The sequence below is a fragment of the Balaenoptera physalus genome (assembly GCF_965194825.1).
Source record: "Balaenoptera physalus genome assembly, chromosome: 11".
Classification (NCBI taxonomy): Eukaryota; Metazoa; Chordata; class Mammalia; order Artiodactyla; family Balaenopteridae; genus Balaenoptera; species Balaenoptera physalus.
In genome coordinates this window covers 93,050,417-93,065,978 of record NC_138896.1, presented here as the reverse complement: position 1 = coordinate 93,065,978, position 15,562 = coordinate 93,050,417, and the positions used below count along the sequence as shown (strand labels likewise).

The 15,562-nt window shown below is 40.9% G+C and overlaps 1 protein-coding gene across 4 annotated transcripts in view; it reads right to left on the bottom strand.

The window, feature by feature from the left end:
* Positions 1-15,562, bottom strand: part of LOC309637454 (glucoside xylosyltransferase 2) — a 151,776-nt gene that overhangs the window by 40,077 nt on the left and 96,137 nt on the right. For 3 of the 4 annotated variants that reach the window (XM_082412213.1, XM_082412214.1, XM_082412215.1), the window contains exon 8: positions 12,899-12,980. In XM_082412213.1, the coding sequence (XP_082268339.1) occupies positions 12,899-12,980 (82 nt within the window). Of the gene's footprint in view, positions 1-12,898; positions 12,981-13,976; positions 14,244-15,562 lie in introns of those variants that run through there. The other variant, XM_082412217.1, reaches the window with a different exon arrangement.

Genomic DNA, 15,562 nt, shown 5'->3' with positions numbered 1-15,562 from the left:
AACTAATAGGATAAAAGTGTAAGAATGAATGATACAAACTAGTAATGCTATACAAGGGAGAATTCAAAGGAAACAGAGACAGTACATCCTAGTTAGAACAGTCCTAGTCTACACCTGGCGTTCTGCCCAGTTTACCATGTGTATCGTATTTAATGAAGTATTATTAATAATTACATTAAAATATGCAGGTTTGGTAGACCTCTCTACTTTGTGCTTCCAATTTCTCTCACCTTGTCAGACTGTGAGAGAGTCCTCACTTTAACACACAGTTAAATCTGAAAAATGAGAGAAATCTTTCTCACCTGTTCCAGGCTCAATTTAACCCTTCCCTTTCAAAGACAGTATGCAGGGGGTGGCTATGGCAGCTAACTCCTTTGGAGGTGGGAGAAGTGGTCAACACTGCTGCCACTGATGTCCCATTGGTGTACTGGCCAGTTGTGTAGTGGCCTGTGACTTTGTGACATACACACAGCTGCCAAGCTATCAGTCAGCAGAGTTCATGGGTAATTACAGATTAGGTATATGCAGAACAGTTAATTAAGACACAAAGCTAGCAATCCACCAATGAAGGGAGAAATTAAAGGTTCTCTCTCTCCCCTCCGCATATAAGAATGGTCCAATGAAGCTAGCTAATGGATATATCTGTGCAGTAATAAGAACCATGCATACTGCTCTCTGCTCCCAGATCCTAACAGAGCTCCTAAAACCCTTGAAAATAAAGGCCCTAGGAGAATCTTCTGTTGTAATATTTAGTCACTGGCCCCAGTTCCTGACACAGAGCTACTAAATCCCTTGGAATTTCCTGGGTGATAGAAATGTCTTTTATTCTAATGAGGCAACTCTGACTCTTGGTAGGCTCCTAGATGGGGGCTGGTCACCAGAAAGATGGAGTCATGATTAGAAGCTTGGAACTTTCAACCCCACTTCCCTCTGTCATTCTCTGGAGAGGGGCTAAAAGTGGAATTAATCATCGATCATGCCCACCTGATGAAGCCTCCATAAACATCTATCAACTATGGGGATCAGAGAGGTTCTGCGTTGGTGAGCAAGAATGTATCCACATGCCGGGAGGGTGGTGCACCCAAACTCCACAGGCATCTGTGCTCAGGACCCTTCTGGACCTCACCCTATGTATCTCTTCATCTGGCTACTCCTTCATAACCTTTAACATCCTGTGTAATATTAATAAACAAATAATCTAGATAGTAAACTCCCTGAGTTCTGTGAGCCACTCTAGCAAATCAACAGAACCTGAGGAAGGGGTCATAGAAACCTCTAATTTTTAGCCTGCTGGTCAGAAACACAGGTATAACAACCTGGACTTGTGACTGCTGTCTGAAGGGGGTAGGTAGGCGGCAGTATTGTGGGACTAAGCCCTTCACATGTGAGATCTGATGCTAACTCCAAGTAGAAAATGGCACTACTGAATTGTCGGAGACTCAGGTGGTATCACAGAATTGCCACATATCTAACGTCAAAAGTGCTGTGAGTATGACCAGCAAGGAGAAAGAGTTCTAGACAATATTTGATTAGATAAAAGGCAAAACATTTGGGACTTTCATCTTAACTGAAAATCAGGGAAGAGAACACTTTAATTAAACTATCAAATCTTCAATAAGTAGTATTTATTTCCCAAAATCAGATTTTTCTAAGTTTGTCAAATAGAATCCTGAAAGGTATCAATAAAACTAGAAACCTTGGTTAAAGACCTTGATGGTCTTATCATACCCATCACTGTTTTTATTTCACAGGTCACAGAACAAAACTATTAGACACTTTTTAAAGCTTAACGTATGCTTTTTCCTATGAAACAGAAATCTTTCAACCTCAGCACTGAGATTTTGGGTCTGATAACGCTTTGTTGTTGGGTGTTATCCTGTGCAATGTAGCGTTCTTGGCTTCACACTATATGCCAGTTGCGTCCCCCACTTGTAACAACCAAAAACGTCTCCAGACATTGTCACCCCTGGTTGAGAACCACTGTTAAGAATTATTGAAACAGAAAGTGAAATAAATATTACAGAATTAAATGCAAATTTGAAGAAAAATCCCACATCTCAAAAATCTCACACATCTTCAATTACTTTTACTTAGACACCATCAGTATTTTACTTACATTTAAATAAAAGTATGTATTTATTCAAAACTAATTTTAAGATAGTAGGAAACAATCTTAAGATACGTCCCTTTTTTGGCGTAGTATTTTCATTTCTTCTGCTTGACTAGGACTTTATGACACTTTTGAGATCTCAGCGTGTTTTCAGTATTCAGCCAACCTAAGGACAGAATGTAGTTTTGTTTTGTTTTTTTTTCCTCTCAAACTAACTGGTTGTTTTGGCCTATTTACAAATAAATAGACCAGGACCACATGTCGGTGGAGGGGGGGCGGATTTACCAGGACAAAATTTCAAATACAGTCATAAAAATGAAAGACATTGCTCATACTTTGAAGTTTCTTTTACTGATAAATACGCCTACCTGTCTTTGGAATGTGAATAAAAACACAGATACATGCCAGAGTCTAGACCATCCTTTTTAAACAACTTGCTGCTTGAGACTGTCTTTTTCTTTTTTTTTTAAGAATGAGAATTTTTTTTTAATTTTATTTTTGGCTGCATTGGGTCTTTGTTGCTGTGCGCGGGCTTTCTCTAGTTGCAGCGAGCAGGGGCTACTCTTCGTTGCGGTGCACAGGCTTCTCATTGTGGTGGCTCCTCTTGTTGCGGAGCACTGGCTCTAGGCACGCGGGCTCAGTACTTTCGGCTTGCAGGCTTACTTGCTCAGCGGCATGTGGGATCTTCCCGGACCAGGGATCGAACCCATGTTCCCTGCACTGGCAGGTGAATTCTTAACCACTGTGCCACCAGCGAAGTCCTTGAGACTGTCTTAAACTCAAATTATTCCTAACACAACAAAAGTATAACTTATTTAGAAGTTAACTTTATCAAGGTACTCTATTATTTTATCAATAAAAATCTAGCAAAAAAAACGAAGGAACAAATCATAGCTTAATAAATGAGGGAGACAGAAAACTACAAATAGCAATAAACAAATGGAAAGATGCTGGCATAAAATAAAAGAAAGCAAATTAAAATGAGATACCATTTTTCATCTATCAGATTTTCAGACTTAAAAGGCTAGTAATGTTTAGTGCTGATACTGGACAGGTAACTTTGATACACTGCTTCTATAGGCATATGCTGAAACAAAAAGATTTCTGAAGGCCAGATAATAATGCACATAAAGTACAACCCATAAATCCCATTCTTGCATCTGTGCCAACATAATTATGCTCACTTAAGCATTGTTTTGTTTTAACTGTAAACAATCTTTAAGACCATCAAAGTGGACAGATTAAATGAATTACAATACAGCCAAAATGATGGAATACTATGCAACCCAAAAAAATGATGTGTTTCAATAAGAGAAACACAAATTGTAGAAGTATGATATATTTTTTAAAAGAATTAACATATATACACATATACGCATAGAAAAATTCTATTAAGAATATACACGAAACAGGTTAACAAACAGTCTAGTTTGATTTTTCTTTTTTCCTGAGAGCACTTTTGTAATAAAAAACTTTTGAAACTAGACAGGCTTATCTAAAGGAGTATTAATTTCCATAATCTTTGTACATGAGTTTTTTCATATTATGGGCACAATAATAATTATTTAATTTATGTGATCCATTAAACTCAAAATGCAGTTATTCTCACCAAACTTCTTGTTAACCAATATGGAGATGTGAATTTTAAAAGCATATATATATTCTCCACATTTAAGATACTTTTAGAAACACTAAAAGTTCCACAAGTATTTATATTTACCACCTGTCCATATACTCACCTAATATCAATATTTTGGAATTTTTTAAAGTGGCCAAATCCTAGCTGTGGCATTGACTTCTGCCATATGCTAGAGCAACTAAGATAGCAAAACCAAATGCCACAGACAATACTTACAAGAAAAGTGGATGACAAGGTAACAAGGTATTATCCTCATGAACCCTCTAATATGAACAGTTAGGACAAGATTAGAGAGGTATTAATAGCTATACAGGAGCAAGAGAAAGACAACTTGTCTTACAACAGCTTATTAACAGGAAAACCCAGGGTTCACCAACAGTCTTCACTGGGGAAAAAAGAAAACCAGGCCACATTCTATCTACATTTAAGATTACTCCTTGAAGAAATACTCTTAATGTGCAAAGGCGGACTAGTCTCCACTTAAAGAACCACTGTGAGAAAATAAATACCCACAATCTCAAAAGTTACCCTGGAGTCCTCATGAATAATATCCCTAAAATAAGACCAGAATAAAACTATCTCCAGGGCTTCCCTGGTGGCGCAGTGGTTGAGAATCTGCCTGCCAATGCAGGGGACAAGGGTTCGAGCCCTGGTCTGGGAAGATCCCACATGCCGCGGAGCAACTAGGCCCATGAGCCACAACTACTGAGCCTGCGTGTCTGGAGCCTGTGCTCCACAACAAGAGAGGCCGTGATAGTGAGAGGCCCGCGCACCGCAATGAAGAGTGGCCCCCGCTTGCCACAACTAGAGAAAGCCCTCGCACAGAAACGAAGACCCAACACAGCCAAAAATAAATAAATAAATAAAAATATAACCCTTATGTTAAAAAAAAAAAAAAAAGTTTGCCTTTTAGGAAGAAAAAAACCCGATAACCCAAAACAGGAGTTCTTATGTGAAAATCCTAGTCCCTTAAAGATTTCTGATTCACCACTTTACAATCAATCAAAGACTCTAACTAGGTAGGAGTACTCACAAGCACCACATACAACAAAAAATAACATTAGGAGAATAAGATTTAAAGAGTCAAAATACTCAAGAGGCTCCACCCGCTGCAGGGAGCCCAGACAAATCATAGGGAGATAGTACAAGTACAGGTACGCACGTCTGAGACAGTCTAAGTCAGACCTGGCTACAGGAAAGAAGGAAACGATAATAGCTGAAGCAAAGTTTTGGCAAGTAAAATGAACAGCTAGCTCAGTCACAAGCATAAAGAAGCCTGATGAAATTAGGGAACTCTTGGACCTGAAAACAGATCACTGTTACTCGTCAGTATGTTTTCATTCTTAGGATTTCATTTCAGTAAGCTGCAAAAACTTTTAAGTATCAAAACTGGTATTAAATACATGTTACTTTTACTATGAATTTTTATTTTTTATATCACAGTATATAAACAAGGCATCTAAGATTTGCTGAATGCCTGCTATTTCACAAAAACTCTGCGACCTAAGTGTTGTTATTCATATTTTCAGCTGGGGAACAGAGGAAAAGAGGGCATAGGTGACTAACTTGTTCCATCATGGTCATTCAAATAGGTTACAATGAAACTAGAATTTTAAGGACAGCCTGCTAACCTAGAGTCAAGCAGATTATAAGCACAGAGACAACAGAGATACCTTGACATACACAGCTCCAAGTGTGTCTTCACTCTACAATAAAGCTATCCCCCTCACCCCACCCCAACAAAGTCAAACTGGTAAGTGGTAACAAAAAAGCCCTACTTGAACTACCACATATATGGCACCTTTTTTAAAAGCAATGGGTCACTATTACTATTATTTTACATTTTTACTAACTGAGACTTAAATTAGCTCTTACACACTATACAGTCAATGGTGTATGTTCTCAATAATATTCAATCTATTTTGGTAGGAATGGAGTTTGGAGGGTGGTTACAAGAAGTGCCAAACCCAGGCAGCCTGATATACAAAAAGGATCACTGTGGGTGAAACCACAGAGAACAAAGATGAGCAACTGAACACATCTGAAGGCCTAGCAAAAATGAAGATCTAAAACACATTTCTCACATTCATCAGGTATTTTAAAGTACAGTGCTTTCACAGGCATATGTATTAAATGAAATAACAGCCAATGTTCTCCCCTTCAACTGTCTATACTCTGTTTTAGTAAGTGATTTAAGTTTTTTTGCTATTGATACTGATTTAGGTAGACAGACACAAACATACACACACACTCACTCACTCCCCCACCCACCCACCCCACCCCCCAATAATAAACTCCCATATCAGAAAGGTAAAAGACCTACAGTCCACAGAACAGAACAGAGGGAAACCACTATAAATTCTGGACCATAAATTCCTCATCTTCTTACTAATAAGATGTTTTGAAGCCACACGAAGTTGGTGACAGGCTTCCAGTAACAGTCCATAAGCATTATGAACTCCAATTTATTGGCAGGCACAAAGAGATCTCTGGATATAGATAAAAAGGCACACATGTAGGTAACACTAAGACAGACACTCTGGGAACCACTTTGTGGCTCTCATGAGTTAGTGGTAACACTGACTGGTCTCTCTCATCCAAGTACAGACAAGTGATTCTCAATTTTCTTACTGTCTCCAAAGCACTAACCTATGTAACATACTCCCAAGAGGTAACATCTTCACCATCAGCAGACATTTAACGACAACCACTGTGCCTGTGCCCCACCCTTTACCACTGTTACTGCAATACCACCCCTGGTAACTACTGCCACAACACAGACTCCCACAGGCTTCTGAAATGGAAGGAAACTTGGAAATCATCTTTTATAAGCTCCTCATTGAGTACCTGAGGGAAGTGTGGCCCACAGTAATTTAAGTGACTTACTGGAGACTAAAATAGTAGCTATGGGGAGGAGGGGGTTGTCACTATGCACAAGTCACAGCGTTAAGCACTTATAAAGTATAAACTCAGTGAACCCCCATAACATCCCTTGAGATGGATTTACTTTATTTCCCATATCTTACGATAAGGAAATTAAGGCACAGAGAAGTCAGCCTTGGTGACAGAGTAACTAAGTGGTAGAGCTGGGAATTCAAACCCAGGTCTGTCTTGTGCTCTCGTGACTCTCCAACCAGATTAAGTACCTCAGACTTGTTTCATGAGCCAAATGCACTCTATTTATGCCCAACACACAGACAATTCTAACTTTTACGCTCTCCCAAATTTTAGTATCTATAGCTACATATTTTCATTTATTCAAGTCCTCACAAAAGCTGAGGCAACTACATGGTATAAGCCCCATTTCTGAAGTGAGAAAACAAGCTCACCAATTATTTGTCCTAATTCACACAGCTAATTCTGACAAGCTAATTTCAGAATCAAGCCATGCTCCTTCCCAGAATGACGTTACCACACGCTAACTCTCATGAAATTAGAGGACTAGCCAACTACTAGTAAAAACTGGACTGCACATGGAAAATATGAACTCACCTGCACACCAAAAAGATTGACGATTTGAATTTAATTCCAGTCAGAAAACAGAGTTGACACATCTAGCTTCCAGTGCATCACACAGTAGATTTTGTACAGCATACATGACACATCAGATTTACAGGTTTGATGTGATGAAACAAATGAAAACTACAATTTTCTTCATGTTCCTATCTTAACCACTGCAGTTACTAAAATATTTAGATGCAAAAGGGCAACCATTTAACTAATATCTACTCAAAATCCACTGTGCTTCCTCTGTGTACCACTGTGATAATGGTACATGATAGGAATTTAGATGGCACACGGGTAATTCATATTAATATTTTAGTATTTACAGATTTTAAAATGACATAGAAAAATATAACTAATGCAACAAGCCACTGGTTTCAGACCTCCTTATTTCTCACAAGACTAAGAGGAAGAAATTAACATGTTGATTATACTTCTGGGGAGGGGTCAAATGAGGGCTTAATCTCTATCTGCAGTATTCTTCCATCTTAAAAAAATCTGAAGAAAAGTAAACTGACCTCAAAAAGAGCATTCAGTAAATAATTATACAGATACTACAAGGATGTGGCAAAAAATCCCAAAGGCAGTATGTGAAACTGACATTTTAGAAATAATGTTCCAGTGTTCGATACTATGTTAGACAAAACAAAATTCCCTCCCTAAAGAAAACCACAGAAGGATCTAACAGTCACATGGACTTAAGAAGATTTTATTTATAATAATGCAGATCTCAGTTGTTGATTACTACTACTTTTTAACTAACTTTTATTTTCTTAGTAGTATTTCAAAATTGCTGAACACAAAGAGTTTGAAACTGCAGGGAGAAAAAAAAGTAGACTCAATATAAGCATTATCAACACAATAACAATTACTATTTATTGAGTAAATAAATAATGTTAACACTGTTTATGAAGCAGTGTATTTCCGTGTACTACATACTCATGCTATGAAGTACTATTATTATTCCCTTTTATAGATGAGGAAACTAACTTAACAGGGACTGACTTAAAAAGTTCTCTAAGGGACTTCCCTGGTGGCGCAGTGGTTAAGAGTCCGCCTGCCAATGCAGGGGACACGGGTTCGAGCCCTGGTCCGGGAAGATTCCACATGCCACGGAGCAACTAAGTCCGCGAGCCACAACTACTGAAGCCCGCGCGCCTAGAGCCTGTGCTCCGCAACAAGAGAAGCCACTGCAATGAGAAGCCCGCACACAACAACAAAGAGTAGCCCCACTCACCACAACTAGAGAAAGCCTGCATGCAGCAACAAAGACCCAACGCAGCCAAAAATAAATTAAAAAAAAAAAAAAAAGTTCTCCTAAATAGTGTAATTCTGAGAGGATGGCAGAGGTGCTACAATTTTTCACCTCTCCAAAACCCCTTATATCAAACGTAACTAGACAGCAAACCCAAAACCAATAAGCAAAAACATTTACAACAAAACTCCCTGACAAGGTCATCTCACAAACCCCAAAATGTAAGTTAATGAGGAAATACTTATGGTCACATGACCTGTACCATTATCAGAATCTGTACAAGAGAAAACAGAAGTCGTAGTGAACAGGAAGGGCCTACAAATAGGAGAACCACAAAATAGCCAACAGGTGTTCACAAGAAATCATGGCAGGTCAATGTGAGAACAGTAGCTGAAACTGAGATAGGTTTTGCCCACTCAGAGTAATAAGTGAAGAGAAAGGACGTCCAGTGAGGGCTGAAAGGGACAAAGTCTTGCTTCATGAGCTCTTGAAAGTGACCCACCAGAGCTCCCGTCCAGAGGAGACCCCAAAGACAAGAGAAACAAACAGAGATGAAAGAAAGACAAGGTCCAAATAAAAGTATTGATAGAACAGAGCCTATTAATTTCAGAAAGAACGCTCCATATTCTAACACGTCACAAAAATAATGAGCAAACTCTGTGAAGTTAGGACAGCTACTCTGAACCATGCCTCCTCCTCAAAGTGCAGAAAAACTATTCTCACATAAAAACACAAAACAGAAAAATATCAAGGTCAAATCTAATATGAAATTGTTGTAAGAAAAAAGGAGAATAAGGAGCAAAATAACATCCCTCAAGACATCAAAGGGAAGCTAGAAAGACTTGCTCAGATACAGATCAAAACCTTACACTATTTTCAAAATGAGCTAAACACATTGAGAAAAATGATACAAGTCAGAATTAGAGAAACTCAGAACACGAAGCAACAGAATACAGCAAAGAATCAGAAAAGAAAGAATTACTTCAGGAAATAAAGACTAAACTAGAAAGCACACAAGAACAAATGACCACAACACACAACGCAGTAAGAATCCTTCAAAAGAGGAAATTTTAAAAAATCAAAATGGAATTAAATTTTAAATTTCACTTTAAAAGACACCGTTAAGAGAATAAAAAGACAAGCCACACAGTGGTAGCAAGTATTTGCAAACCACATTAATAAAGAATTTGTATCCGTAACATATAAAGAACTCTCAAAACCCAATAACAAATCAAACAACCCCATTTTAACATGGGCAAAAATGTGAAGAATCAATTTACTGAAGGAGATACACAAACAGCAAATAAACACATGAAAAGATGCTCAACATCATTAGTCATTAGGCAAATACAAATTAAAACCACTATACAATAGGCACCTATTAGAATATCTAAAGTGAGAAAGACTGACCGTACTAAGTGTTGGAAAGGATGTGGAGAAACCGATCTCAACTCCCATGATACTGGTGGAAAAGCAAATTGACACAATCACTCAAGAAAACAGTTCAGTATTTTCTAAAGTTAAACATACACGTACCATATGATCCAACCATTCCACTCCTGGATGGATTTTTACCCAAGAAAAAAAGAACGCATACAAAGACACATGCACAATGTTCACAGGAGCTTTGTTTAATAAAGAAAAAACTGGGGCTTCCGGGGTGGCACAGTGGTTAAGAATCCACCTGCCAATGCAGGGGACACGGGTTCGAGCCCTGGTCCAGGAAGATCCCACATGCCGCGGAGCAACTAAGCCCATGCGCCACAACTACTGAGCCTGCGCTCTAGAGCCTGCGAGCCACAACTGCTGAGCCCGCGAGCCACAACTACTGAAGCCCGCACGTCTAGAGCCCGTGCTCTGCAACAAGAGAAGCCACTGCAATGAGAAGCCCGTGCACCGCAAAGAAGAGTAGCCCCCGCTCACCGCAACTAGAGAAAGCCTGTGCGCAGCAATGAAGACCCAATGCAGCCAAAAATAAATAAATAAATTTAAAAAAAAAAAAAAAACTGGAAATAACCCAAATGCCCATCAACCAGTGAGTGAAGCAAGAACTGTAGGATATCCATGTAATGAATACAACTCAGAAATAAAAAGGAATGAATTGTTGATTTCTGAACAACGTGGATCAATCTCAAATTATGTGGAGTAAAAAAAGGCAGACAAAGAATATACTGTATGATTCCATTTATATAAAATTCCAGAACATGCTAACTAATCTACAGTGACAAAAAGCAGATCTTTAGCTGCCTGAGGAGAGGAGAGGAGAGCACACACAGGGAGGGGAGATTACAAAGGGCATGAGGAAACTTCTGTGAGTATTGGATATATTCTCAATCTGGAGTGTGGTGATAGTTTCATGAGGGTAGATGTTAAAATTTACCAAACTATATATTTTCAGTAAACGAAGCTTACTGTTTTCAATAAATGAAGTTTTTTAAAATAAGCATTATTAAGTAAAGCTATTTTCTAAAAACAGAAATGAGGAAAAAAACCCAGGAATTCTTACCTTAAGAAACTCATCCATCCTAAAACATCAAAAAGATCTGAACTGCTTTCTTTTAGATTTTCATTCTGGTATTTACAGTCTTAGAAGTTAGACAAAGCTCAGTTTAGCCATAAATGATGACAGAAACTGCAAATTTCAGTATCAAAAGTTAAGGCATGCCCAAGTTGATTTAAAAAAACAAAAAACCAACAAAGGCTAAATAAAGCTAAATGTAAAAACACCAGCTGTTTGAATCATAAATTAAAAAATATTTTCCAAACTCCATAAAGAATCTAACACCACCAATCATTTTAATACAAAATACTCTCAGTAAATGTACAAAGACCTAAAGATTTGGGTGGGGTGGGAGGGGTGGACAGGGATGGGACAACTGATGACCTTTTTAAGTCCTCTCTCAGGACAAACAATTGTCCAGAAAAATCAGGTTGAATTTCCCTAGCCACTTACTGATCCAGTCAAACAGGATATTAAAGAACTTTCTTGTAGAAACTTTCAACTGTTTATACATTTACAGCCAAAGTATTTTATCAAAAAGGGACGGCAGTTTGTACACACCTGGTAAGAGGTGTTAAGTATTTAACTCCAAATAATCTTGTTTATCAAAACTATGAAGTAAAATACTTTTCCCCTTGATACTGTAGAGAGGTATAAGTTTGGACCAACTAGCAATCAGTATAAATACAAATTAGTTATTCTGCATCAATTTTTTTAAAGCAAGATGTTCTAAGAGACTATAATTCAGAGGCAAGAATTACCTTTATTTCCTGAAGCGTTCCATTTTTTAAAAGCACTAAATAGAAATTTAAGATTGAACACATCACAGTCACATTCCTAAGGTGACTGGTAATTTTAATAAGCACCAAGGAGTTTCAGCTTGTCTGCATGACCATTAAAGAGGGTTGTTGTTTTTTTTCCTTTCTAAAATCAGGCCAGTTATTAGAAGGCTACGCTGCAACCATAAGCAAATCTTGTGAGAAATGAACATTTGCTAATAAAGCCAAAGAAAATATACATCATTTGCTGAAGCTTACACTCTTTTATTAGGCCTCAAAAAGAATTTTAAAACTAGGCATGAAGTAAAGGAGCCAAAAGAAAGCCCACTTTTTAAAACTACCCCCCAAAAAAACCTCTCCCCTTCCTGTTCCCTGCCTCCTACATAAAGACTACAAGGCACCAAATGTGCACTGCTCTCTACAAATAAAGTTAGCCTGAGTGTGAAAACAACTCCTGCCAAACAACTACACACACAACAATGAACTGAAATGTTCCTCTGAAAACAGTGCTAACTTCATAGTATAAGTTTCAGATTCACAGCATTTGGAAACAAGCCTAATAAAATGCTGAGCGTATGTTAACAAGTTAGCTATCCTAGAAAGTTTACAGGACAGTAAAGACTGTAGCATCTGGAATTTCTCAGATAATCATCCTGAGTGCTCAAGAAAATAAATATGTGACACTTCAAGCACCCACATATATAAATATGACAACAAAAGGTTGCAAACAGGACAATATGAGAAAATACCACCAATAAAAGAATCTGAAACAGAATCAAAGCCACACAATTCTGGAAATAAGCCTGTTTGTTATGGCCAAAAAACAGTCATAATGGAACATGCATTCTTCTTTTTCTCTGGCTCTTCTAGACTAACACATTCTAAATGCGCAGAAGCATAAAGAAAATTTTAACAAAGTTTTAAAATTCGTTACTGGCCACATACAAAGTAAATAAAGCATATACACTTAGTAAATACTTTAAATTACTGGAGCTTGTGCAGTTTAGACAGATGGAGTATTCAGTGCTTCGGAAATACACTCCTGTCCCTGTCCTGAGCAATTCTGAAGGATACACAGATCTATAACAACGATTACATGTTTTCAACTCACATTGTTTCTCCAGTCTTGGCTACATGACAAAGAAACTGATCCAGGACCGGACAAACTTCCTTTTTCCCCCTCTTCTCAAAATCTAGATAAGGGAAGAAAGAAAAGTTATTAGTATTTCTAAAAATCCACCAACCATTTCCAATGCCTTCAAACAACAAACTTTCCTCCCAGTCCTTCCTCATATTAAGCAGCAATTTAAAAAAATTTTTTTTTAATTTAAAAAAGCGTCTCAACGAAATATCCACCTCTTACTCTCCAATTTCAAACGTCACTCTTCACAGGTAACGAGACCCCTCCTAAAGCGGGCACTCAACTTCGCCACAAATCAGCCCTAACGCAGTGCTTCTCAAAGTGTGGTCCGGGGGAACACCAGGACCACATTCATCTCAGAGACCGGCTAAAATACAAACCCCAGATCCCGACCCCACAGACTGTTTATTTACGTGAAGTTCATAAATCTGCGTTTTAAGAAAACACCAGCTCCCTCTCGTAGCCGTCCCCCAATGATCCTGGGTATCAAAGCCTAATTCTCAGAACGCCGAAATCATGCTCTCCTAAGTTTGAGAACCACTGTTCTCAAGCCTGTTGCTTGGAAGGCGACCACCTGAGAAGGAGGGCGCGTGGAAAGATGACTTCAGAAGCCCCGAAAAAGGCTCCCTGAGACACTTGAAAGTTGCTTTGCCGCCCCCTCTCCTCCCCCCACCCCGAAACCTTTCACTTTTCTTCTCCCCCCCGTGGCCCGGCGTGTGGGGGCCTGATAGAGAACGAAGCCAGCCTGGAAGGGAGCTGCGGGCCCAAGACCCGTGCCCCGGGAGTGGGAGAGGGGCCGGGGCCCCCGCGAGAGCTTCCCGGCTCCCCTCCCCCAGCCCAGACGCCGGCGGCCGACACAAAGCCCAGAGCGGGGCGGGAGGGAGCTGCCCACGGGGCTCCCCGCCCCCGGGGAAGCGGGAGGGGGATGGGAGCCGGGGAAGCGCGCCCTCCCCCACCAGCCCGGCCCGACCCCGCGAAACCACTTGCCCCGAAGGGAGATAGGACCGCGGAGGGTGAGGAGGAAGGGAGAGGGGGCAGCTACCCCCACCTTTCAGCGCCTCCTGCAGCCTCTCGACGTCCATGGCTTCCCGGAGTCCCTCGCAGCCTCCGCCTCCTGCCGCGGGTCTCCCGGGGACCGGAAGGCCTCCCCCCACCCCCCCGACGCCCTCCCCCTCCCTCGCACACACTCCGGCACGCAGGCGACCGGGGGGGGCACCGAAGGGAGCCGGGGGAAGCGAGCGAGAGAGCGAGACCGAGAGAGCGAGCACCTCCCCAAGCCGCTACCACCAGCCCTCCAACATGGCGCCCGGCACGTCATCGCGCGCACGCTCCCCGCCGCCGTCCTCGCGCCCGCGGCGCGCCCAGACCCGGAGCTCGAGAGCGCGTGCGCGGCGAGGCGTGTGGCCCCCGGCAGTCCCCCGCAGACCCGGCAGGGCCGGCCACCCCGCCTCTCCCCAGGGATGGCCCTAGCTACCTGCGCCGACCTGAAGACGGAGTGGTGTAGGCAGGGGGGTGGGACGCAGACCCCCTGGATGTGAGTCCCTGCCATTTGCTAGCTGTGTGACCTTGAGCAATTTACTGAGCCTCTCTGAGCCTCACTTTCCCCATCTGTACGATGAAAGCACTAGTATGGACCACCCTATAAGGTGGCTGCGAAAATCAAGTGAGAGTGTGTACACTTGGCGGTCAGAGTACACATTTAAAAAGCACTCAGTATTACTAGTAATCGGAGCAAAAATACCTCCTTGCCTGAATCCAAAGCTCGTCGATGACCCACTCTTGAAGAGAAGCAATGCACACAGCAAAGGAATGAAAAGCTTAGGCAATAGAACCAGCTGGATTTAAAGCCCAACTCAACTATTTACTCCCTGTCTGACGTTACTTAAACTCAGGTAGCCTCAGTTACCTCATCCGCAAAATGGGAGTTTGTAAAACAGCCCTGAGACCTGAATGAAATGGCGACGGTGAAGCACTGAGCGCACAGGGTGCCTGGAACTTAAGCACTCAGTTAATGTGGCTGCTGTTTTTATTATTATGATGATTTTGATTACGTTACATAAGCGCCCAGGAAGTTAGAGAGGGCAGAGACCACAGAAGTACTCTCCCGCCCTGACATTTTACAAATGGGATAGATGAGGCACGGAGAGCTAGTCTGGCGAAACAGCAGCAGAATCCAGAACATCTGGCAACTAGCTAGTGTGTGGACATTTTTATTATCCTCTCATGTCTGTGAGCTTTTCAAGAGAAAGATACTGAACTGTTCCACCTTCTCTTCTCAAAGCCTAACACAAATCTATGAAAGGAAGGAAGGGAGAGAGGGAGGAAGGGAGGACAGAAAGCTATTTCTTGACTGGTGTTAGAAGGTGCAAATTTGGACACAGCCATCACAAGTGCTGACCCTCTTAAAAGATAGTGGCTCTGACCCTGAACCTAGGTGCAGATGTAGGCAAAAGCCCCCCGCTGCAAAAAAATACTTTTCTCGATTTTGCCATCAGAGAACCAGTCCTAATATCTTGAGACCCTTTCACTGTTCTAAGCATCCTGCTCAGTTACAAATAGCCTTGCAGGGGATGTATTAGGGTGGCATCATCACAGTGGGCCAACACTTTCAATGCCCTGGATTTAGTTTATTAT